Consider the following 25,011-nt stretch of genomic DNA (forward strand, 5'->3'; position numbering starts at 1 on the left):
CATACATCTCTGAAGACCTGACCTGGAGCCTAAATACTACCTCACTGGCCAAAAAAGCCCACCAGCGCGTGTACTTCCTCCGCAAACTGAGGAGAGCAAGATCCCCTCCCCCCATGATGCAGACTTTCTATAGAGGCACCATTGAGAGCATCTTAACTAGCTGGATCACCGTGTGGTACGGTGCTTGCACTGTGTCCTGCAGAAAGAGTGTTCAGCGCATTGTGGGAATGGTTGAGAAGATCATTTATGTCTCTCTGCCTCCACTCGCGGACATTTAAAACTCTCGTCTGACCCGCCAAGTTACCCAGATCGCAGGTGACGCCACCCACCCGTCTCACAGACGCTTCGACCTGCTGCCGTCGGGGAGGTGACTGTGATGTCTCCCTCCCTTTATTCCACCAGGCAGTCAGGAGACTAAACTCCCCATCTGACATCCGATTATTGCACTTAAAACAAGTCACAAGTGCCCTTGGTTGTCTCTTGCTATTTGTTTATTTATTTTTATTTAACATATTTATATATTTATGTCTTGTGAATTTTTTATCTAAATACTAGCTGTGTGTGTTCAATGCACTACATGTTTGCACTGTGGTGGAGAGAGGAAAGTAATTTTATCTGTGCTGTATGTTACACATAGAGCATATTTGACAATAAAAGCTGACCTGTCCTGACCAGTACCACGCAGGCCCGGGGAGAACATGCAAACTCCACACAAGGTGGAATTGAACCTCTGTGCTGTGAGTTCGACGCGCAAACCACATGACCACCGGGGCTGCCCCTAATATAAATATATCGTTTAAAAAAAAAAATAAAAATTTGCACAAAATTAAGTCACATCCAGTGTTTTTTTTTCAAGGCTCACATTGTTTTATTATATGAGGATTAGCAGAATTATATCTTAAGGCAGCGGTTCCGAACCTATTTTTGCTCCATGGGCCGATTTAATGTCAGAATATTTTTTCAGGGACCAGCCTTTAAGGTGTGCCAGATAAATACAACAAAATATTCTGATATGACCTGCATGAAAACTGTTATATTTTCTAAATATAATAATCAACACGAATCGTGACACAAGGAACGTCCTATCTGGCCGCAAAACACTCTCTGGTCAAGTAGGACTCCTGATACTCTCTAATAAATGTAGCCTTCCTTTTCTTGAAAATCATAAGCTGCTCTTCTGTCTCCTTAAGGGACTAATCAGACCGCTGAGTCACCTTTGCGAAAACTGAAGCCACTGAAGAACAATCATGCCATTATACTGTGTGTTGACTGCTCCAAAGACATGTGGCAAATGCAGAAGGGAGATGCCATGGCAGAACCAGCTATGTATCAGGTTGCAGGGTGGTGGTGGACCCCAAAAAGCAGGCAGGAGAGAGGAGCAGGGTGTATTTGAAGAAGTGTATTGATAAAACACAGAAAACTAAATCCTAAGCAAACAAAGTCCAAAGTAGCAAACAAAAACCATGACTGAAGCACAAAACGATCAATAACAGAAACATGACAAACAAACAAACATGACAGCAGCAAAACGCAACAATGACCTGACAATGAGTGGTCGGGCTGGGAGTCCTTTTAAAGCAGTAATTACACCTAATGACCAACAGGTGTGCAGCTGCATGGGGGGGGGGGGGCTACAGTGCCACCTGTTGGTCCCACACCGAATCATAACACTATGTTGTGAGTATGCAGGCGCTTAATGAGTGCTGAAATGCCACCATCACTGCACGTGTAATTAATGGTTACTTTTTGCTAAATAGTGTTGTTGTTGGCTTTTGTTGTCATTTTATTGTTGTTGATTTTTTTTACATATTTCATTATTTTTTAATGTATATTTTTTGATATTTTATATGATTCTTACACTGTACTTGCTAAAAAATGTCATTGGATGGAATTCAAATTCCAGTCCTATACTGTATCTGTCAGGCAGTAACACACACTCGCTCACAGGTGTCAAACCAAAGGTATGTGACCCCCCCCCACCCCCCTCCCCCCAACAGAAAAGCATGTGTGTCAACTTGCATGATCCTTGCTAAAAAAAAATGTACCCAAATGTCAAATCGTGGTGTAATAAATTACGTTGAGATTTTGCAATAATTTATTTACACTGTTGCAGTCACTTGAACAAGAGTTGAGTTTACAGTCATTTGGTTAATAATTGAATAGACTATTATTGTTGACTTTTTACAAAACTAGCAATCCATTAATTTGTTGTGTACAAGTAATAAATGCAATGAGACAATTAGACATTTTTGGGGTTTCACTGTCAGACTACCCTTCCGAGGGAAGACGTAACTCCAAAGTTTGACACCTCATGCTCTAGCTCATCAATAAATCTCAACAAGAAAACAAAAAATACAAGTAGATTTCATCCCAACTTATTCAGTGCCAATTTCACGGAGTGAGTCATTAAAAGGCAAAGTGATTGCACACACACATTCCTTCTAATTGGTTAGCTTGATCCCCGCACCCCCACTTGTCTGAACAGGATAAACAGTCAAGATGATGATGGTGGTGATCGGTGAACAGATGTATGACGACGCGATTAATGATGTTCAACTCACAGCTCTCCAACTCCAGAGAACATGTCTGAGAATCCAGAGGAAATCGGCTGAAGTCCATGTTACAAGCCGCAGTCACTGTGACTCTAAGAGACATCAAGAAGACAATCATGTCATTGCATACATTCTTCAGTTTTACTTGAACCTGTCAGAGATATTATTAATCATAATACACGGTTAATACTGAACTCTGGATGCAAAAGCAGACAAAAAAAACAGGAAAAAATTGGATGTTTTACAAAATTTTGCCGATCCACCAGTCTGTCATCATCGGTCCATCTTTTTTCAAACTGAACCAACTTATTTCAGTCCGCCAGTCCGTTCAAGCCGCCCCCCCACACCCCAAAAAAACCCAAAAAACATCGTAGTCCACTAGATGAAAAACAGATGCAAATTACAAAAGCAAATAGAGTGTACTATCAGTATGTGTACATCAAATGTCGGTTGCCCAAGGAACCACATGCACACACATACAGATATACACACACACACACACACAAAAATCAAAAAAATGAAAACAAAAGGTCAACGTGAACAAACAAGTTGCACCCAAAAATATACACAAAGAGGTAGAGGGAGCCACAGTGGAATAAATACGGCAACAACAGAAATACTGTATACATAGGATAGAAACACTCAAATACATAGATAACAGTAGTATTTTAAGTATTTACGGTCAAGAAACGGTATTCATAAACAGCCAAAGACTGGACACGCAAAGTACAAGAGTCCATCAGGCATACAAGAACATGAGAGACAATCATGGAAATCAATTACCGTATTGGCCTGAATATAAGATGGTGTTTTTTGCATTGAAATAAGACTGAAAAGGTGGGGGTCGTCTTATATTCGGGGTCTAGACAGTATACCCATTCATGACGCTAGATGGCGCCAGATATCAAATGCTGAACCTGACTCCCCAGGCCAAGTTGAACCCCTCCCACAAAGAGTAAAAATAAAATCGGCCAGGTGAACCGGCAGCTGAGAAGTTATGATGTAATTCACATTTCAAAAACCAGAAGCCATTCATTTTCGAATGTGATTGCACTTCAGGTTTGAATGAGGCAAAATAACATGCTTTTTCTCTCAAATATATTGTTATAATCATTGGTTTCAGATGTACTGTAATTATTTTCTGTGTAAAATTAATTTGGTGTTCAAAAAGTATTTTTTCAAACTTGAGTCTTGGAAAAAGAGGGGGGCGTCTTATAATCAAGGCCGTCTTATATTTGGGCCAATATGGTATTATCCCTAACCGGGTCAAGTACCTACAGACACACATTTCACAAATGACTGATAGAAATACACCCAGCCTATCTTGCGAGTGTCATCCGCCAATACACTACTTCAGACCGAACGTGACACGCTGTTTGTTTCGTGCGTGTTCACAGTGTTTGTATGTGGGTGGTAGTGACTTTACTTTACTTCAAGCGGACAAGAGGAGGAGCATGCATGTTTTTGGAATGTGGGAGCAAACCAGAGTACCCAGAGAAAACCCACACAGGCATGCGGAGTATATGCAAACTCCACACAGGAAAGCTGGAGCTGGGATTCTTTTGCCCGAGCCATGCGTTTGACAAGAGAGCTTGGCGTAGACGGCGAGCTAAACAATCTTCCAATAAAAACACGAAGATGAGAATCCACCGTTTGGTATTTTTATGGAAGTCTTTCTTGTAAAACTTGACACAAACAAAAATACAACATTAATGTTTGTAATAGCATCCAATCATACAAATGAAATGACATTCGCCACTCATGTAACAGCCCTATTCTCTAGCATATTTAACAATGCCGTGGTAAGTATTTACAGAGATTCATTGATGAAATACTTATATATGACAATAAAAAACTTGCACAACAAAGAGTAGTATGTAGAACTGTGTAAATGTACTTACAGATTGTGCCTGAACATGTCAAAAGAAGTGGATGTGATCGTACCTCTCCACTCAAAATGTCTACCCCACTGACTTCTTGGGTGGTTCTAACTACTTCCACCACTAGAGGCACTGTACTGAACTGTAATACAATACTACCATCACTGGGGGCACTGCACTGCACTGTAATACAATTACTGGGGGCAGAATAGGGATCGAACCCACGACCTCTACACTGTGAGGTCGACGCGCTAATCACTCGTCTGCCGGACCTTTCTGTGAAGTGTTTAATTTGATTAATTTTTTATCCATCGATGATTTTGCGTTAAAGGTTCATAACTTGCCATCTCCAGTCACTAGCATCACCTTATGCACCCTGTAACCTGATAACACTGTAGTAACCTGAAAGGGTTCAATTCTACTGTGACAGATGAACATAAAGCAAATCAATAAATGTGCTTGTTGATGACTTGATACACACCTGAGACTGTAAAGCACGTGACCATCTGGAAAGACACGCAACATGATGTTGTCTGTGGTTGTGTCATGGATGAAAGACCTCTTAGAGTGGACAAAGAATACATCAGGGACCCAGATCTTTTTCACCAGACGGCCATCAAATGTCATGCTCTTGTTGGTACTGCTGGTGAATGACAGACGCTCGTCTTTCCAGTAATGTCTCAGGTACAGTGTCATGGTAAAGTCCTGTTGGAAGATGATGTGAAAGTGAACCAGAGAACATCAACAATGCAGAGTCAGTACCCATTCCAGCAAATATTGATCGAAGTAAGGCAAGGCATCTTTATTTAAATCAGGCATTCCATGCAAAAAGTATCATCGGGGCCTTAATACTGCAACATCAGACCTATGATCACTGAAAATAATTCAACAAAGAAGACGGAAGTCACAATGTGCACAACAATCACTGACATTTAGAATTATTTGCTCCTTTTCAGGAGGCGGGCTGAGGCTGCATATCTACTTTAGTTTTTGGGACCAATGATCCCAGGGGAGGGAGGACCTGGATCTATTCAGTTTCGAAGTATCATATTGTGTTTGATTCAAACATACATTTTTTTTCAAAATCATGTTTTAAGTTTCATTAAATGTGCATTCAAGCGCAGTAGCCGACTAGGTCAGCTGAGCCAATAAGCATGCAAAGCTACAAAACACGTGATGCTACTCAGACACGGTCAGGCGAAGATATGCAACAGCTGTGTGTGAAAATAATGTTCCGTTGTTGGTGTTCACTTCACATGGCTAGCTATGCTATTTATTTGCTATGTAAAGTTTGACAATGTTTATTATGAGTAGAGTTAGCTTTGTCAGATTGTGCCCATATGTGAGGTGTGAATGATAAAAGATAGTTACCCCAAATGGAATTTGAATGAGAATCAATTTAGATTGTTATTTCCAATTTTGAAAACTAGAGTTGGCCAAACAAAATCTAAATAGTGACTTAGAATATAATCTACACTAGTGGCTCTTAACCTTGTTAGATACACCGAATCCAACCGGTTCATGTGCACATTCACCGAACCCTTCATTCGTGGAAAAAAAAGGAAGATTTTGTTACAAATTCAAGACATAAAGAAACACATTGATTAAAAAGAGAAAAAATGTAAACACGATTAGAATAATTATAAGGTAAAAGTTTTTTAATTGTGCCCAAAATGAACCAGCCAGTGATAGCCAAGTGGGCGTGTCATAACAGATCGACATGTTGAATTGGGCGTGTCTTAACCTCCATGGCAGAGGCTCTGTCTGTCATGTTCCTGTTCCTGGCTTCGCCAGCAGGTGGCAGGCTGAGGAGACTTGCGGGTTGAACACCTGCTGCCAGTCTTGTAATTAGGGACTTTTTATTGAAGGACCGACAAACCTGCCACTGGTTGTCAGGGAATTCTTTGCCTTGCTGCTGCTCTTGCTCATGTAACCTTTTTTCTAGACTTCTCACTCTAGCCGCGTTTATTCTTATTCTCGGGTTCCTTTGTTGGTGAGTAATACTCATGAGGCCTCATGAGGCGTGTTGACACAATGACACACTGTGTTGATACTGTACTGATACTGTGTTGCTGACCACTGCCACCTGCTGGACCTTCAAAATCCCTGCAGCCAACCCATTTGACAGACTGAACAAACTGATTTGATGATGACGTGTATACAATGCACTACCTCACTCTACCCAATGACTGGTACTGAATGAGTTAAAAGCTCAGTGTAGCCACAAGCGCCATTGTTTATGTTGTTGTTTATGCTGTTTGTATTGTTTATATTGTCTATACTGTTCAGATTACGTGTCTTTTTTATACAGTGTAGCTGCTATTCTTTCTTAGCTGTGTGTGTTTAATGCACAGCATGTTTGCATGCATGTATGCACTGAGGATTGAGAGGAAGAAATTTCATCTATGCTGCATGTCATACATAAAGCATATTTGACAATAAAGATGACATTGACCTTTGACAATATCATTCACATCCATGCATTCATATTGTATCATTCAATGTGTTTCAATAATGTGAAAATCATGTGAATGAGGATGCTTGTGGGTTTTGTCTTCACAAATTTTGATTTAGAAAAATAAGATGCTCCAGTGTTTTAAATTTCAGTCTGTTGCATTTAATGCATGCTATTTCCCCTGTTGTGGAGAACACACACACACAATGGAATAAGACATGTAAAAAATCCAAGAGGCACTGGGAGAGACAAGGAGATTTTAATAAATAACTTATTCTCCAAAAGGAGATCAAAATGGCTCTACACGGCGGACAATTTGTATTTGTCCGGAAGATGCTCCACAATATGCACGTACTGTAGCAACGTCACTCGAGTGAAGCGCGTCTCAGCAGTCGATAGTCTGCTGCTCTCAGCTGTGCGCGCGAGCACGTACCGTACTTGCGGCGCCGACCCAACCCACGCCACATATTAAGCTTTGAACTACGACAATAGCTAAACTAGCCTGGCCGATGTAATGATGGTCAGCAGACAAGGTTTACGTTTTATGTGACTTTTAATAGCAACGTGGCAGAGTCATCAAACATGCGGTGTACTCACCCGCAGTCACTTTCTGGAACTCCCCCTAGGCGGAACCTCTCAATCAACTGGAGTGTGACGTACAGTACAAACGTTCATAAAGCACTTCTCATATAATAATAGCCTATTATATGACAGCCGACATGACGCTAGAAGTCAGACGGACACATTTTTTCTGATAATAAGTGTGTTTTCCGTATTGCCCAAACATATTTTTATTCGAGCGAGGGTGAGGTCTAGCTTGTTTCGGCAATCGGCATCGTGTCGCGAGACGCACTTCCTTAGGATGCACTGTGCGGGCTTTTGCTGCGTCAACGCGCCCTGCACTGAGTCGACGCACCCTGGACTAAGTGGCGCAGCTTGGACTGTGTCAACACAGCCGATGCAGTCTAAACTGCGCCGGTGCAGTTCATGTGTCAATCACGTGACGTAATGAAGCGGCACATGCACCGACACATGGTTTGCTCTGTGAGCCCAGTGCATGCATCAACGCATCGGTGTCGCTGGACCCATCACTAGTGAGTATAGTTTTTGTTTTCATCTTTGTTCTGAGCTTACGTAAGTTGGGTTCTTTGCATTTTGTTTTGTTTGTCTCGGGTTAATTTTCTTCTTTGCCTTTTGCGGAAGTGCTTTTGGATGGTTATTGTTTTGTTTTTTCTTTTCCTGGTCCTCACTTGACCAGTGCTTTATGTTTCTACTCTTTCGGTGCGTTTTTGTAGTAAACATTTTTGCGATGGAGTTTTTGTCTGTTGTTACAGGCCCATTTCAAAACTGCCTTTCATTTCCAAAATTCTGGAAAAAGTGGTGCACATGCAGTTGAAACTTTTCTTGGATGAACATAACATCTTCGAGGTCTTCCAGTCAGGTTTCAAGACGATGCATAGCACGGAGTCAGCCCTGTTATGCGTTTCTAATGACATCCTCCTGGCAAATGACTCTGGAGACCACGTGTGTCTGGTCTTATTGGACTGAACTGCAGCATTTGATACAGTGGATCACGGTATTCTGCTGACTCGTTTGCAGCACTTTGTGGGCATTGGCGGCAGTGCTCTTGAGTGGTTTAGGTCCTATCTAGCTGACAGGACCTTTTGTGTCAGCCTTGGCTGATCTGAGTCACGCACTGCTCCCCTGTCATGTGGTGTTCCACAGGGCTCAATTCTGGGGCCTCTGCTATTCTCACTGTATCTTCTCCCATTGGGTTCCATCTTAAGGAAACATGGTATTCCCTTCCACTGCTATACAGATGACTGCCAGATCTATGTCCCACTGAGCAAGAAAGACGCCTTCTCATTAAGGCCACTCCTATCCTGTCTGGAAGAATAATCTCAAAACGGACCTGAAAATGAGTAAATCGCTTGCTGAGTTCAAAAACAATTAACAAATTAAAAAAAATAGTTCAAGCAACCTACATCAATCAGAGTTAAAATGATAAATTCTAAACATTAAATATAATGATAAATAGAGAAAGGTATTGAAATATCCATTATGAATACAAGAGAAAATTGACACAAGAGTGTCAGGGTGTGGATGTACATAATCCCGATACAAACCAAAAGTTGTAAAAATATCACGGTTAAGGGTAAATTATGAGCCTTACTGGAGACTTCTTTCTTCTTACTTTTTTCTTTTCTGATTGATATAAAAATGATTTATTAGATATAAACACATAACGTTGTAGGACTAGATAAGTTTTTTACTTCTTCCTACTCCCTTGAACATAATAACTGTTGAATGAAGACTGATTTCTTTCTTTTTACTTTTTTATCGACCTTATTTTCTGTCAAATTATTACTGTATATGTTTTATGTTCAATAAACAAACTCGAATTGCTGTAATCATTTTCACATGTTGATGATTATCAACTCATTCCGTTACATCTTATTTCATTTTTGTATGAATTATTGCTTCGCTATTAAAAATTACATATTAAATCTATCTTTGTCATCATTATTTTATTCATACCCTCACGGTGAGGGCCTCACCCTCTCTTAAATGAAAGAACGACCACACAGATAACATCGGTTTTTGCCATTAAGGAATCAAAATACAGGCTCGGTGGTACTAACTTCGTTGTGATTTATCGAAAATTATTCAATGTATCCCTAATCCAGTATGGTTGGTGAAAAGGGAAAAGCTTCTCGTGGAATTGTGATTAAAAAAAAACAGCAAGCCATCTCATTTGAAATGAAGGTGGCGATAATAAAGAAAATTCATGCTGGTGAGATGTGAATGTGGCACAGACATACAACATGAATTGGTTGACGATCAGTAGCATCTACAACCAAAAGCACCATATTATGGAGCATTTCAAAAGTGCAGTGGGAATGCAGTCCACCATCATCAGTAAGAAGAGAGGGAGATTTCTAGGTGTTTGCCTTGAAAATCAGCGGTAGTGGTGTGTTCCATTGAGCCTCATGCTGATCCAGGAGAAGGCCAGATCCATCTTTGAAGACCTTAAGGCTAAGGTAGGGCAAAGTGCTCATCCATCCATCCATCATCTACCGCTTATCCGGGGCCGGGTCGCGGGGGCAACAGCTTTAGCAGGGAAACCCAGACTTCCCTCTCCCTAGCTACTTCGTCCAGCTCTCCCCGGGGTATCCCGAGTTGTTCCCAGGCAAGCTGGGTGACATAGTCTCTCCAGCGTGTCCTGGGCCTTCCTTGGGGTCTCCTTCCGGTGGGGCATGACCGGAACACCTCACCGGGGAGGCGCTCAGGAGGCATCCGAATCAGATGCCCAAGCCACCTCATCTGGCTCCTCTCGATGTGGAGGAGAAGCGGCTCGACTCTGAGCCCCTCCCGGATGACCGAGCTTCTCACCTTATCTCTAAGGGAGAGCCCGGACACCCTGCGGAGAAAACTCATTTCGGCCGCTTGTAACCGGGATCTCGTTCTTTCGGTCACGACCCATAGCTCGTGATCATAGATGAGGGTTGGAACATAGATCGACCGGTAAATTGAGAGCTTCGCCCTTTGGCTCAGCTCCTTCTTCACCACGACAGACCGATACAATGTCCGCATCACAGCAGACGCTGCACCGATCCGCCTGTCGATCTCCCGCTCCCTCCTACTCCCACTCGTGAACAAGACCCCAAGATGCTTGAACTCCTCCACTTGGGGTAAGATCTCCCCCCCGACCTGGAGGGGGCACTCCACCCTTTTCCGACTGAGGACCATGGTTTCAGATTTGGAGGTGCTGATCTTCATCCCAACCGCTTCACACTCGGCTGCGAAACGCTCCAGTGAGAGTTGGAGAGCCCCGTTTGAAGGAGCCAACAGCACCACATCATCTGCAAAAAGCAGGGATGCAATACTGAGGCCCCCAAAACGGACCCCCTCAACGCTTCGGCTGCGCCTAGAAATTCTGTCCATAAAGTCCAAAAATGAACAGAATTGGCGACAAAGGGCAGCCTTGGCGGAGTCCTACCCCCACTGGAAACGATTCTGATTTACTGCCGGCAATGCGAACCAAACTCTGACATCAGTGGTATAGTGACGGAACAGCCCGTATCAGGGGGTTCGGTACCCCATACCCTCGAAGCACCCCCCACAGAACTCCCCGAGGGACACGGTCAAACGCCTTCTCCAAGTCCACAAAACACATGTAGACTGGTTGGGCGAATTCCCACATACCCTCGAGGACCCAGCTAAGGGTGTAGAGCTGGTCCACTGTTCCACGGCCAGGACGAAAACCACACTGCTCCTCCTCAATCTGAGGCTTGACTTCCTGACGGACCCTCCTCTCCAGCACCCCTGAATAGACCTTACCAGGGAGGCTGAGGAGTGTGATCTCTCTGTAGTTGGAACACACAGTTGGTCGTCCCCCTTTTTAAAAAGAGGGACTACCACCCCTGTCTGCCAATCCAGAGGCACTCTCCCTGTTGACCACGCGATGTTGCAGAGGCGTGTCAACCAGGACAGCCCCACAACATCCAGAGCCTTGAGGAACTCCGGGCGGATCTCATCCACCCCTGGGGCCTTGCCACCGAGGAGCTTTTTAACCACATCGGTGACTTCAACCACAGAGATAGGAGAGCCCACCTCAGAGTACCCAGGCTCTGCTTCCTCCAAGGAAGGCGTGTTGGTGGAGTTGAGGAGTTCTTCGAAGTACTCTGCCCACCGGTTCACAACGTCCCGAGTCCCGATTAGCCTACAAACCTAATGACCAACTTGCCTCGTAATCGTGCCTCGCGTCATATCTCGCTCTCGCGTTCTGTGCATACGTCACAAGTGAATTTAGTGGTACGCCCGTTGGACGATTCATACGAAAAATCTGACTAGCATTCCCATTTCTTAAATATCGTAATTAGTAGACCATGGTGAGTGTTTTTCGCCGCCATCTCAAACTTTCATTCGCGCGATTCCTCAGTTTACGGACTAAAATAGCAACCCGCATGCGCACATAACGTCATCTGTTGCATCATTCGAAGAAACACACTCACACACCACACCACATCACAAACACACATACAGGCGCAGTGAAATCGTGTTGATCACACAGACAACTCGTGTGCGGTGACTTTTATAGTAAAACAGTTTTTCGGTACCGTGAAAATGACGCCACGGAAACGACACACTACCGGTGACGATTGTTTCTGTGAAATTCTCAGGCTTGCCGTAGTTTTTTTGTTTGTTTGTCTTGACTGAGAAATTTCCATCCATCCATCCATCCATCCATCATCTACCGCTTATCCGGGGCCGGGTCGCGGGGGCAACAGCTTTAGCAGGGAAGCCCAGACTTCCCTCTCCCTAGCTACTTCTTCCAGCTCTCCCCGGGGGATCCCGAGTCGTTCCCAGGCAAGCTGGGTGACATAGTCTCTCCAGCGTGCCCTGGCTCTTCCTCTGGGTCTCCTCCCGGTGGGACATGACCGGAACACCTCACTGGGGAGGCGCTCAGGAGGCATCCGAATCAGATGCCCAAGCCACCTCATCTGGCTCCTCTCGATGTGGAGGAGAAGCGGCTCGACTCTGAGCCCCTCCCGGATGACTGAGCTTCTCACCTTATCTCTAAGGGAGAGCCCGGACACCCTCCGGAGAAAACTCATTTCAGCCGCTTGTATCCGGGATCTCGTTCTTTCGGTCACGAGCGATGGGTCGTGACCGTAAGAACGAGATGAGGGTTGGGACGTAGATCGACCGGTAAATTGAGAGCTTCGCCCTTTGGCTCAGCTCCTTCTTCACCACGACAGACCGATACAACGTCCGCATCACAGCAGACGCTGCACCGATCCGCCTGTCGATCTCCCGCTCCCTCCCACCCCCACTCGTGAACAAGACCCCAAGATACTTGAACTCCTCCACTTGGGGTAAGATCTCCTCCCCGACACGGAGGGGGCACTCCACCCTTTTCCCAACTGAGGACCATGGTTTCAGATTTGGAGGTGCTGATTTTCATCCCAACCGCTTCACACTCGGCTGCGAAACGCTCCAGTGAGAGTTGGAGAGCCCCGTTTGAAGGAGCCAACAGCACCACATCATCTGCAAAAAGCAGGGATGCAATACTGAGGCCCCCAAAACGGACCCCCTCAACGCTTCTCCAAGTCCACAAAACACATGTAGACTGGTTGGGCGAATTCCCACATACCCTCAAGGACCCTGCTATGGGTGTAGAGCTGGTCCACTGTTCCACGGCCGGGACGAAAACCACACTGCTCCTCCTCAATCTGAGGCTCGACTTCCTGACGGACCCTCCTCTCCAGCACCCCTGAATAGACCTTACCAGGGAGGCTGAGGAGTGTGATCCCTCTGTAGTTGGAACACACCCTCCGGTCCCCCTTTTTAAAAAGAGGGCCTACCACCCCGCTCTGCCAATCCAGAGGCACTCTCCCTGTTGACCATGCGATGTTGCAGAGGCGTGTCAACCAGGACAGCCAAACAACATCCAGAGCCTTGAGGAACTCCGGGCGGATCTCATCCACCCCTGGGGCCTTGCCACCGAGTAGCTTTTTAACCACATCGGTGACTTCAGCCACAGAGATAGGAGAGCCCACCTCAGTCCCCAGGCTGTGCATCCTCCAAGGAAGACATGTTGGTGGGGTTGAGGAGGTCTTCGAAGTACTCTGCCCACCGGTTCACAACATCCCGAGTCGAAGTCAGCAGCGCCACATCCCCACTGTACACAGTGTTAGCATCCTCACCAGTCTTGTCAGGCTAATTGAGAAACTCAACCTTGACCTTGAGGAGGAGGCCTTGAGGAACTGCTGGATTCCCATGGAGAGGTGCTGATGAACGAAGACCTCACTGAGTTGGAGGCGCAACATTGTGTCGAGGCAGAGAGGGAAGATGACACACCAATCCCCATGAAGAAGTTTGAGATAAATGTTTGGCAGAGGGGTTTTCTTTTGTTGACAAAGCCCTTGCAATCTACAAGCAACAGAACCCAAATGTTGTGCGCTGTACGAAGGGTGCAAACCAAATTGATGATGCAATGCAGTGCTACCACAAAAAGGAAAACTGTCCAATCGTTCTTGGATTGGTTCTTTCGGTCAATACCCTTAACCTCCAAGGAAGCTGCACCTCAACCCTCTACATCTTCCTTCACTGAAGAGCAGTAGGAGGAAGAATCTCCCCAACATGTTAGTGACGATGACGACGACGATGCTGATGACACTCTACCCATGCTGTGACTCTATCTCTTTCCTTTTTTCTCCAGTTTTACACATTTTTAGAAAGCATGTTGTTTTGTTACAATTGTTTTTTAAATGCAGTCTAAGCCCATATAGGTAACACATACAAGCCTTAATGCCTTCAAAATACAAAACAATGCAAATTCAAAGTGCATGAAAAATGACGACTCACCACAGCCCCGAGCTTGATTTTCTGCAACCAGACGGTCCCATCTTGTGGTAATAGGAGACAATGACACCTCAAGTGTATGTTTAATGTCCAGTCTACTTTGTAATTTTGTTTTAGTCGCCGTTGCTGCAGAAAACCCCGCCTCACACAGGTAGCATGTCTGAAATAGTGGCGATCTCAGAATATTCAGCCATAACTTTAATCCAGTTGGCTCGAACATACGGTACTTTTAAGGTCAGCGTCATTTGCGATCTCCAGCAGTTTTTTTAACTCATTTTTTACTCATTGTGTTTTTAGCGTAATCGGTCACGTGACGCAGAAGCGTGGCTTGACGTGTGTCAAGCGTGACACAGACGGATGTAACGGAGAATCCGGTAATTTTTCAAAATAAAACATCTTTCGTATTACGAAGTAAATTAAAGCAAGTTCTTTCAGTGCGGCCCGGTACCAAATGCCCTGCGGGCCGGTACCGGTCCGCGGACCGGTGATTGGGGACCACTGCTGTAGATCATGGCATCGAAACGAAGAACAACAAACCAACAAAACAAAATAAAACAACCCAAAATAGACTCATTTTTTCCAAGATGGAAAAAAAAATCTGCATTTCTTTTAGTACTATACGTACTAAAAAAATAAATAAATCACAACACAGTAGAGATTTTTTTTAATACTCTACACCTGTACTGTATACTGTACTGCAATTGTTGTTATATATTGTAAATCATTTTTGGACAGTATATTTTTGCATTTTATTGCTTGTGTTGTTTTACGTGCATTTTGTCAACATACTTGCAGGTTCAAATAAAGGACATGTACTATGCTCATTTACCAAATAAGGAAATTCTGTTATAAGGACAGATTGGACAGCGCAAACATGAGTCCGTACTAGAGAATATTTACTGTATAACTTTTTTCTGTATCAATTTGCTGTATAATTCAGTGAGTGACAGTTGTCCAGCCAATCACATGATGCAATGCAATGACGCTTTGCAGCCAATCACAGGATGGACAGTACTGACGCTTGTTCTCTATTCCTTAACAATAACAGTGACGCTAAAACTAATCCCCTGTCATCTCGAAACTACCGGGCAGTGAATGTGATACGTCGACTCCCCAAACCAAAATAAGAATGAACAGCAGTTCTTTTAAGTTGGAATGGCTGATGGAGTATGTGAAAATAGAAGAACAAGCAGTGAAACTGAGTGAGATGTTTTCTTTTTCGAGTGAAAAAGGTATGCTCTGCAAAACATGCAGCAAAGCTACAGAAATATGACTAAATGGAAGCTGCACTACTGCACAAATTCAGCAGAAAAGTCATTTGAATGATATTGGAATTATACAAAGACTCAAGATGGGAAAAGGGATTGGTACAATATTGCAGACGAGCGCAAACGACCGGGAGAAAAAGATCCGTCTGTCACACAGAAACAAATCCGACCCTGAGCAGTTTTAATTGACTAATTTTTACTTGCCATTAAAATGAACACATTAAATATTGGATTGAGGTTGATTTGATTTCTATTCAATGTGTTAAAATATTGCGTTAATTTTCAATGTTAAGAAAACACTTAATTGTTAAAATGAGCTCTTTTTTCACATTTTCAGGTAGTGGTATGCCGCGGGATTTTTTTCAATGAAAGAAATGTGCCTTGGCTCAAAAAATATTGAAAAATACTGGTCTATAGTATGTCACTCTTGATGCAGGTCAAGGCGTGCTTCTCGGTCATGTGATAGATTACCGCTCCAGTGTGGATGACTACACAGACACTGCAACATCATACATCAGTTTCTGTGAGGACATGCATATGCCACAGAGCTCAATGTAATTGTAGCCAATTCTGCCATATGTTCAAGTTGCTCGTTTCTATCTCCCGCCTGAAAGCTGAGACACTCATTGCAATTTCGCCTCACAGAGTGTTACAAATGTCCATGTTTATCCGCGCACATTTATCAACAAAGAGTGCAGCCGGACGAAAAAAAAGAAATTTAAAACGCACTTTACACATTGACAGGTTACCAGACAGACAGGCAACAAATATATTAGTTGGGTGCTCCGGTTTCCTCCCACATTCCAAAAGCATGCGTGGCAGGCTGATTGAACACTCTAAATTGTCCCTAGGTGTGAATGTGAGCGTGGTTGGTTGTTCGTCTCTGTGTGCCCTGCAACTGGCTGGCAACCGATTCAGGGTGTCCCCCGCCTACTGCCCGGAGACAGCTGGGATATGCTCCAGCACCCCACGCAAGCCTTGTGAGGATCAATCAATCTGAAGATGAATGAATAAATGCAAACACTGCAGGTTGTTGTGTCTTGGGTCCGAATTTATTTCTCGGTTCAATGAATGAAGACATTCATCGACGAAGCAGCCATGACCTGTACACGCATACACATACACAACTGGACAACCACATGTACATACACATCCTTGTTATCACCGTCTTCATCGCTCCGATTCCCCCCGTGACGTGGTTCGATCTGCAGAGCGCACGTGTGCCCTCTCCCCATTCATCCTCCCCCTTATTACATGTTATGTCTTGTGACTTGTTGTAACTGTCATATGCTTATTTATGTGCTAGGGTCTTTTTATATCCTGGACTTAAATTATCCTCAGAAGAGGATAGTTCGAGCGTGTTTTTTTTCCCCTCTCCCTACCCAGCGTTTTCCTTTCTGAAGTCTGATTGTAATTTCCCCATTGCGGGACAAATAAAGGATATCTTAATCTTAATTACAGCCCTCACAAAAGTTGCATAAATAGCCAAATATTGGTGATATGATAAAGCTCATGATTTGGGTGTCAGTTTTGCTCCACACACACTTTTAAAGTAATACAAACACATTTAAACATGTTGTTTGTTGAGAGAGAACAACAGCAATGGCCAACACAAAAATACTGTCCAAACAGTATCAAAATAAAAAAATTTAAAAATTGAGAAACTGCAATATAGTGGGAGTGTGAAGCATTAACCACAATAAATCGGGAGATTTCAATGTTAAAAAAAAAAAATCTTTATTTCTATTCTATAGTCGTTCTCTACTCCTGCAATTACATATTTTGGAAACAAATGATTAAATATTATATCTGGATTCTTTAACTTTATCTTTATTATTTTGAGTAAAGTACATTTGCACCAATGAAAATCGAATACAATTCCCCAAATACACAGAGGTGACCTTACCATGTCAACTTCTGAGATGCTGTCCAAGCTTTCCACCTGAACGTCGACCCCCACGGGGATAGCAGGACCTGAAAAACAAAATGATGCATTCAAGCGCCAGCTGTAAATTACAAATATCCACCTATTATCCTCTCCGCTTATCCTCATGGGCATGCTGGAGCCTATCCCAGCGGTCTTCGTGCAGTAGGTGGGGGACACCCTGAACTGTTTGCCAGCCAATCGCAGGGCACATTCATGCTCCTGTTCACATTCAAGTTAGAGCATTAAAAAATACTATTACGACTATATTGACTGAGTTAGAAATATGTGCCAGCTCAAACCGATAAAATGCCAAAAGCTTGAAAACCGCATGAATAAATGTTTGGTTTGGTTTGTTGTATATTGAACATAAAACATATACAGTAATAATTTGACAGAAAATAAGGTAGATACAATAGTGAAAAGAAAGAAATCAGTCTTCATTCAACACAGTTATTATGTTCAAGGGAGTAGGAAGAAGTAAAAAACGTATCTAGTCCTACCCCGTTATGTGTTTATATCTAATAAATCATTTTATATCAATCAGAAAAGAAAAAAAAGTAAGAAGAAAGAAGTCTCCATTAAGACTCATACTTTACTTTAACCGTGATATTTTTACAACTTTTGGTTTGTTTCGGGATTATATACATACACACCCTGGCACTCTTGTGTCAATTTTCTCTTGTATTCATAATGGATATTTCAATACCTTTCTCTATTTATCAACTTAGTTCTGATTTATCATTATATTTAATGTATAGAATTTATCACTTTAACTCTGATTGATCTAGGTTGTTTGTACTATTTTTTTGAATTTGTTTTTGAACTCGGCAAGCGATTTACTCATTTTCAGGTCCGTTTCGAAATTATTCCACAGATTAACACCTTTGATAGATACACTTCTTTGGTTGATGTTTGTTCTTGTTTTTAGTTTTTTTAATAAGTTGGTACCTCTTAAATCATAGCTGCTTTCTCGAATTTCGAAAAACTTCTGAATGTTTTGGCAGAGCAGGTTATTGTGTGCTTTGTACATTAATTGGGCGATTTTAAAGTCAACCAGGTCATAAAATGTTTGATGAAGCTTCATACAATTATTGATCACACAGATCATAATGCATGTGAATTTCCCTATGATGGTATAAAACCAGTATCAATCGAAAGCACAAATAAATAATACTAACGAATATACAGTAGCCGCCCAAAAACAATAGAACACTGTCAGTCTCATTTTGGGTCGAAAGCCTTTCATAGCTATGAGCAGCTATGAAAGCCCTCGCAGCCTGGGAAACTTTGGGGTACAGGCACGCTGCGATTCTGGCATTTTAGAGTGGTTCTGTTTGTGACCAACTGTCATGTTCCGGTATCGGCAGCAGGTGGCGGGCTGAGCATTCTTACTGCTGCACACCTGATGCCAATCTGTCATTATTGCACATGGTATTTATGGACCTACTTTCTGGCATTGGTTTGCTGGAGAATTGTATGCTGTGCCACTCCTCTTGCCCATGTGTTAAATTCTCTCATTCTTGTATTCGATCTTGTCATAGTTGCTATTGTTCTCCACGTCAGATATTCTTTGTTGATTCGGTTTTCGTGTTGATAGTCTCGAGTAGTGATGGGTCCATGAGGCCTCATGAGGCGTGTCGACACAATGACACACTGTGTTGATACTGTACCGATACTGTGTCGCTGACCACTGCCACCTGCTGGACCTTCAAAATCCCTGCAGCCAACCCACTTGACAGACTGAACAAACTGATTTGATGATGACGTGTATACAATGCACTACCCAATGACCGGTACTGAATGAGTTAAAAGCTCAGTGTAGCCACAAGCGCCATTGTTTATGTTGTTGTTTATGCTGTTTATATTGTCTATACTGTTCGGATTACATCTTTTTTTATATAGTGTAGCTGCTATCCTTTCTTAGCTGTGTGTGTTTAATGCACAGCATGTTTACATGCATGTATGCACTGAGGATTGAGAGGAAGAAATTTCATCTATGCTGCATGTCATACATAAAGCATATTTGACAATAAAGATGACATTGACCCTTGACAATATCATTCACATCCATGCATTCGTATTGTATCATTCAATGTGTTTCAATAATGTGAAATTCATGTGAATGAGGATGCTTGTGGACTTTGTCTTCACAATTTTTGATTTAGAAAAATAAGATGCGCCAGTGTTGTAAATTTCAGTCTGTTGCATTTAATGCATGATATTTCCTCTGTTGTGGAGAAGACACACACACACAATGGAATAAGACATGTCAAAAATCCGAGAGGCACTTGGTGAGACAAGGAGATTTTAATGAATACCTTATTCTCCAAAAGGAGATCAAAATGGCTCTACGCGGCGGACAATTTGTATTTGTCCGGAAGCTGCTCCATAAAATGCACGTACTGTAGCAACGTCACTCGAGTGAAGCGCGTCTCAGCAGTCGATAGTCGATAGTCTGCTGCTCTCAGCACTATATATTTTTAAATTGTATGATGTCCTATCACGACAGTCACACGGTGACTACTGAGTGAACTAAATTTCCTGCAGCACTGATTAGACAAGCAATGTAATCATCTGCAGCCAGTGATGGCCAAGCGGGTGTGTCATAACTAATTGACATGTTGAGTCGGGTGTGTCTCAATCACAGGCTCCGTCGAACACCAGAGAACGATTCACCGAAACCCTCGGTTCCGATCGAAGCCAGGTTCAGAACCACTGTCTTAGAGTGTCACAGAGTGTCATCAGCAGGTTGCAACAGAGATATCAAGAGACTGGAAGAATCACAGAAAGATGCAGAAATGGATGTTCTTTGGCCACACCCCATGACGATGACCGCACTATCCTGTGAACAATGCCCTGAGAAAATGCTGATGAATGCCACTCAAAATCTAGGCACATTTAAGGGAGGTGAGAGGCACCCAAGTGTCACGTCAGACCATCCAAAACGGTTAACATCGCCACCGTCTTAGCGCTAGACGACCTGCAAGGTTACCAGACCACACCACCGGGCACAGACGTCATCGTCTCGCATGGGGCAGGGAGCAATTAAATTGAACGAGGGATCAGCGGGCCTTAGTGCTGTTCTCTAATGAGTCTTTAACGTTGAGAAGAATGATGGCCGCCAACGATGTTGGAGATGTCAACGAGTGTGCTATGCATCATTTATTGCCAGACGAACTTTTGGTGGTGGCAGTGTGGGCAGGTGTGTCCAGTGGGGATAGAACTGCCCAACACTAAATGGTCCAGTGACAAGCCTATACTACCCGAATAATTATTCCTCCAGTGATTGTGCCCTCTTCACGGGCCTTATTTTATCTTCATGGACGACAATATTCCAGCTCATTGAGGTCACATCGGGGGAATATGGCTGTTGGAGACGACCGTATTTTCCCTACTATATGGTGCACTGAAAAGTCTTCAATTTTCTTAACCCTTAGATGCATATGTGGGTCAAAAATGACCCGGTGAGGTTTTTTTCTTGAAATATCTTCGGACTGAAAATTTATTATAATTTCATATTCCAAGTATTCCTCAAAAAAAATTTTTTTTATATGATGTGATTCACAATTTTAACTTACATTTTATACATTTTAAGAAATTTCAGTTTTCGTATTGCTACCCAAAGTTTCCATAAATGGGTCAAAAGTGACCCGTGTACATTTTCTATGGAGTCCAATGGGAACCACTGATTAGATTCGACTTTGGCTGTCAGCAATAGATTGACTGCGGACCACGAAGACTATACTATCAGAAATGAACCCCTCAGGAAAATTAATTTACACTGTAAGAGCTGATACGTCTAAGTATTATCTTCATATAAATTTTTTTGTGTGTCGTTCATGACTATGATTTATCTACAAATTGGCCTTTCGCCTGGAAACAGATCATATGGCAGTTTTTCGCTATGTATTGTACCTGTTCCTGGTCAACTGCAGACAGCAATTCATCCCCAGTGATTGTGTCACTGTGGATGAACAGCTTGTGCCATTCAGGGGTAGGTGCAAGTTTCTACAGTACATGCCAAGCAAGCCTGCCAAGTACGGCCTAAAGATGTTCTGGGTTTGTGATGCACGCATCCCCGATGCAATAGATGGTATAGTTTACACGGGAAGACCAACAGGGAAAGACGTTCAGAAGTATCTGGGAGAAAATATTGTCCAGCAGCTGTGTGGTAGATTTAGAAACACCGGTCACAACATCACCATGGATAACTTTTTCACCAGTGTGCCACTCGCGCAGCATCTCCTGGAGAAGGAGCTCACTATTGTGGGGACTCTATGTCAGAACAAGCCAGAAATCCCTCCTCTGATGAAGCCTTCCAAGTCCAGGGAGGTTTACAGCACAGAGTTTGGATTCAACGACAGCCTTACCATGGTCAGCTATGTCAGAAAGAAAGGAAAAGCTGTTGTGCTTCTGAGCACGATGCACCATGACAAAGCAGTGGATGAACATAGCAAAAAGAAAAAAAACAGAAGTGATCAAATTCTACAATGAGACAAATGGAGGTGTCTCGACACCATTGACCAGATGGTGGGCAACTACACGTGCAAGCGACAAACACAGAGGTGGCCCATGGTGCAATGGTACAACATAATTGACATCGGCCCCCTAAATGCCTACACCTTTTTCATGGCTCCGCACCCAGATTTCAAGAGTGGCATCACCAATGCACGACGGCTGTTCCTCAAAGAGCTGTCAAAGGAGCTTGTCACACCACACATGGGGAGTCGACTGGAAAGCTGCACCGAACTGCAAATCCCGATTATTGAAGCAATGAAAAGGTGCGGGGTGACAAAAGCCACCACTAAGACACAGGAAAGAAATACACAGGGCCAACCAAAGAGAAAAAGGTTTCAGATCTGCCCAAGTAACAAAGATCGCAAAGTCAGCAATAGGTGTGGGAAATGCAATGTAACTGTGCGCAATGATCACTGCCAGAAAGGCAAAACAGGCAATGCATACAAAAAAAGCAAGCTTGTGCTTGGTGGTTGCGCCTTCTCGGCAGCACGCCTGTACCAGCACAGATTTTGATTGGGAGGAATGTCGGCGCCATTGACTGTCGGTGCTGGACAGACCTGGGGCGCTTGTGTTTTTTGCGCCAGTAATGGGCAGCATTTTTCACAACCCTGATTTGTTCAGTGGCTATGTCAGGGCTGTTGGACAGTCGGCGTTGGTGCGGCTGGATGGATGGCCGCAGAAGTTGAGGATGAGGAGAGAGGAGCGTTGGCGAAGAGCGCCGATGCGTATTTGGAACCGTGAGTCGCCGCTTGGAATTGACATGGATTTCCATGGGACAGGAGAAGTGAACCAATCTCTTTTTTCGTCAATGGATGCTACAGCTTCTTGTTGACTTTGAAACTTAGCTTGTAGCCGACGTGTGCACATTTTGAGCATGACGTCTCTGATCCACTGGTTAAAGGACACTTTGATTCTCTTCTCTTTCATCTCAAACCGCTTCAAACAACAAAGCGTGTGATGGAAAAGTGGTTAGAACTGCATGACTGTCGTGTTTTATGTTATGTTTATTATTTTACTTTATGTTTAACTGTTTTGTAAAGCGCTTTGTTACAGCTGCCGCTGTTGTGAAAGCGCTATATAAATCAGCATGTATTGTATTGTATTGTATTGTATTGTACACACAGACAGACAGACACACACACACACAAAATGGAATGTTCACATTTCACATCACTGGGTAATTTTTATTTTTCAAAAATGTTAAAAAATTAAAAATAAAGACATTTCAAACATGAAATCATTCCTGTATGGTCCTAAATATATTACTAAATTTTATACAAGTGATTATTCTTAACCAAAATGACAAAAATGTCATTAAAAAAGCATTGATTGTATTATGGGTCATTTTTCCTCCACCTATGGAAGAGTGTAGGGGCCAGTCACTCATGCATCTAAGGGTCTTCAATTTTCTTAAAAGCTCACAGCACACCTTAAAATCCGGTGCGCCTAGTGTATGGTCATTATGGTAATAGGTCGAGCCCAAGATGGCTCCTTGCTGGAGACTTGCTTTCAATGATATAACTTGCTGTTGGTTCAGTGAACTGTGTCACTGCTTTATTAAATATGTTTTTCAAAGATAAAAGTCCTTCGGATTTTCCCGGAATTCCGAATTTTTTATGTAAATCTCTCCGGAGAATTGAGGAAAATTTTCCTAAAATTAATCCGGATGAGTTGACAACGTTGAACAAAGACGCGTTTGAGTTCGTTGTTTTGCTTTCACGAGCGTAGCCATGTTGAGACACTAACACTAGTAACAGTAAAGAGATTTTCGTCTCTTTATAAACACACTTGCTAAGCCCCAGTGGAACGAATAAAAGACACCATGGACAAGACAGTTGTCGTAAAAAATATATTTGGACAAAAAGGGAAACACACAGATTGGCAGAAAAACGTGTTCGTCCGACATCGATTGTCATCTCGGTTAGTTTAGCTTAGCTGTTGTCGTGTGTGACGTCTGGTGTGTGTTGTCGTTGCGTCGGTGCTGATTGCGTGTGTGTGTGTGTTTATTTATTTTTCCGGGGTTTTCAGAAAAGTCCACTTTCATCTCTGGTTTTGTTGCAGCTTTGAAAAAAGGAGAGCTGTGGTGTTGTTTTTTAAAATGCACACTTTATTAATGGTTTTCACAGTCACAACAAATACAGGTACGTCTTTGTCCTTCTCTGTGCCTTCTCTTCTTCCGTTCGACTCGAGAGGCGTTCATGATCGCCTCCGAAAAACGTAAATTAACGACTCCTTTAATGAAACTATGAAAATGGAAAATAATGCATCAAAACAGAAAATCAAGCAAGGAAATCACAAAATAAATTCTATAGCCCCCCTACAGAATTTATTTTGTGATTTTCTCATTTGTGAATACAATACATGAAGTAACAATTAACAAACACTTCTGAGACAGTCCAGTCTCCTACATTTTACTGATATCTTGATCGTTCGGTTAGAGCTACGCTCAAAAAATGCCAAAATAAATTCTGTAGGGTGGCTATAGAATGTATTTGGTGATTTACTGTTTTGATGCATTATTTTCAATTTTTGTAGTTTCATTGAGTTATTTACATTTTTCTGAGGTGGTCATGAACTCCTCTCGAGTTGAACAGAAGGAGCGTAGCTCCATCTAGTGGGTGCATTATACATTGCGCCTTATAATCCAATGCGTCCAATATATGAAAAAAAATTACAAAATAGGCCATTCATTGAAGGTGCGCCTCATAATTCAGTGTGGAAAATACAGGTAGTGTACCTCTAATGTAATGGCCTGCATTTTCTCCAGACCTGAATCCTCTTGAAAACCGGTGGCATCAACTGAGTCGCCGTGTAAAGGGTCGAAACTTTGTACACCAGAACCGCAATGACCTGAGCGCTGCGCTTCAAGAAGAGTGGATCAGTCGACAATAAGTCGAATTGTGAAGAGCATGATACGTCGTTGTCTATAATTGATGCTCAACGGGCACATGACGTGTTATTAAGAGGTTGAAATTTTTTGTTGTGGTGTACCATTATTGTTGTTAACTTTTGTTTCAATGAATTGTTTGAGAAGAGGAAGTCA

The 25,011-nt window shown here is 42.9% G+C and overlaps 1 protein-coding gene across 1 annotated transcript in view; it reads right to left on the reverse strand.

Annotated features, from left to right (window-relative positions):
• gabrr2a (gamma-aminobutyric acid type A receptor subunit rho2a) overlaps positions 1 to 25,011 on the reverse strand; it is a 69,271-nt gene that overhangs the window by 29,196 nt on the left and 15,064 nt on the right. The window contains exons 3-5 of the mRNA XM_052085764.1: positions 17,430 to 17,497; positions 4,914 to 5,137; positions 2,562 to 2,644 (exon numbers count right to left, since the gene is read on the reverse strand). Coding sequence (XP_051941724.1) covers positions 2,562 to 2,644; positions 4,914 to 5,137; positions 17,430 to 17,497 — 375 coding nt within the window. The remainder of the gene's footprint in view (positions 1 to 2,561; positions 2,645 to 4,913; positions 5,138 to 17,429; positions 17,498 to 25,011) is intronic.

The sequence above is a fragment of the Hippocampus zosterae genome, chromosome 14 (assembly GCF_025434085.1).
Source record: "Hippocampus zosterae strain Florida chromosome 14, ASM2543408v3, whole genome shotgun sequence".
Classification (NCBI taxonomy): domain Eukaryota; kingdom Metazoa; phylum Chordata; class Actinopteri; order Syngnathiformes; family Syngnathidae; genus Hippocampus; species Hippocampus zosterae.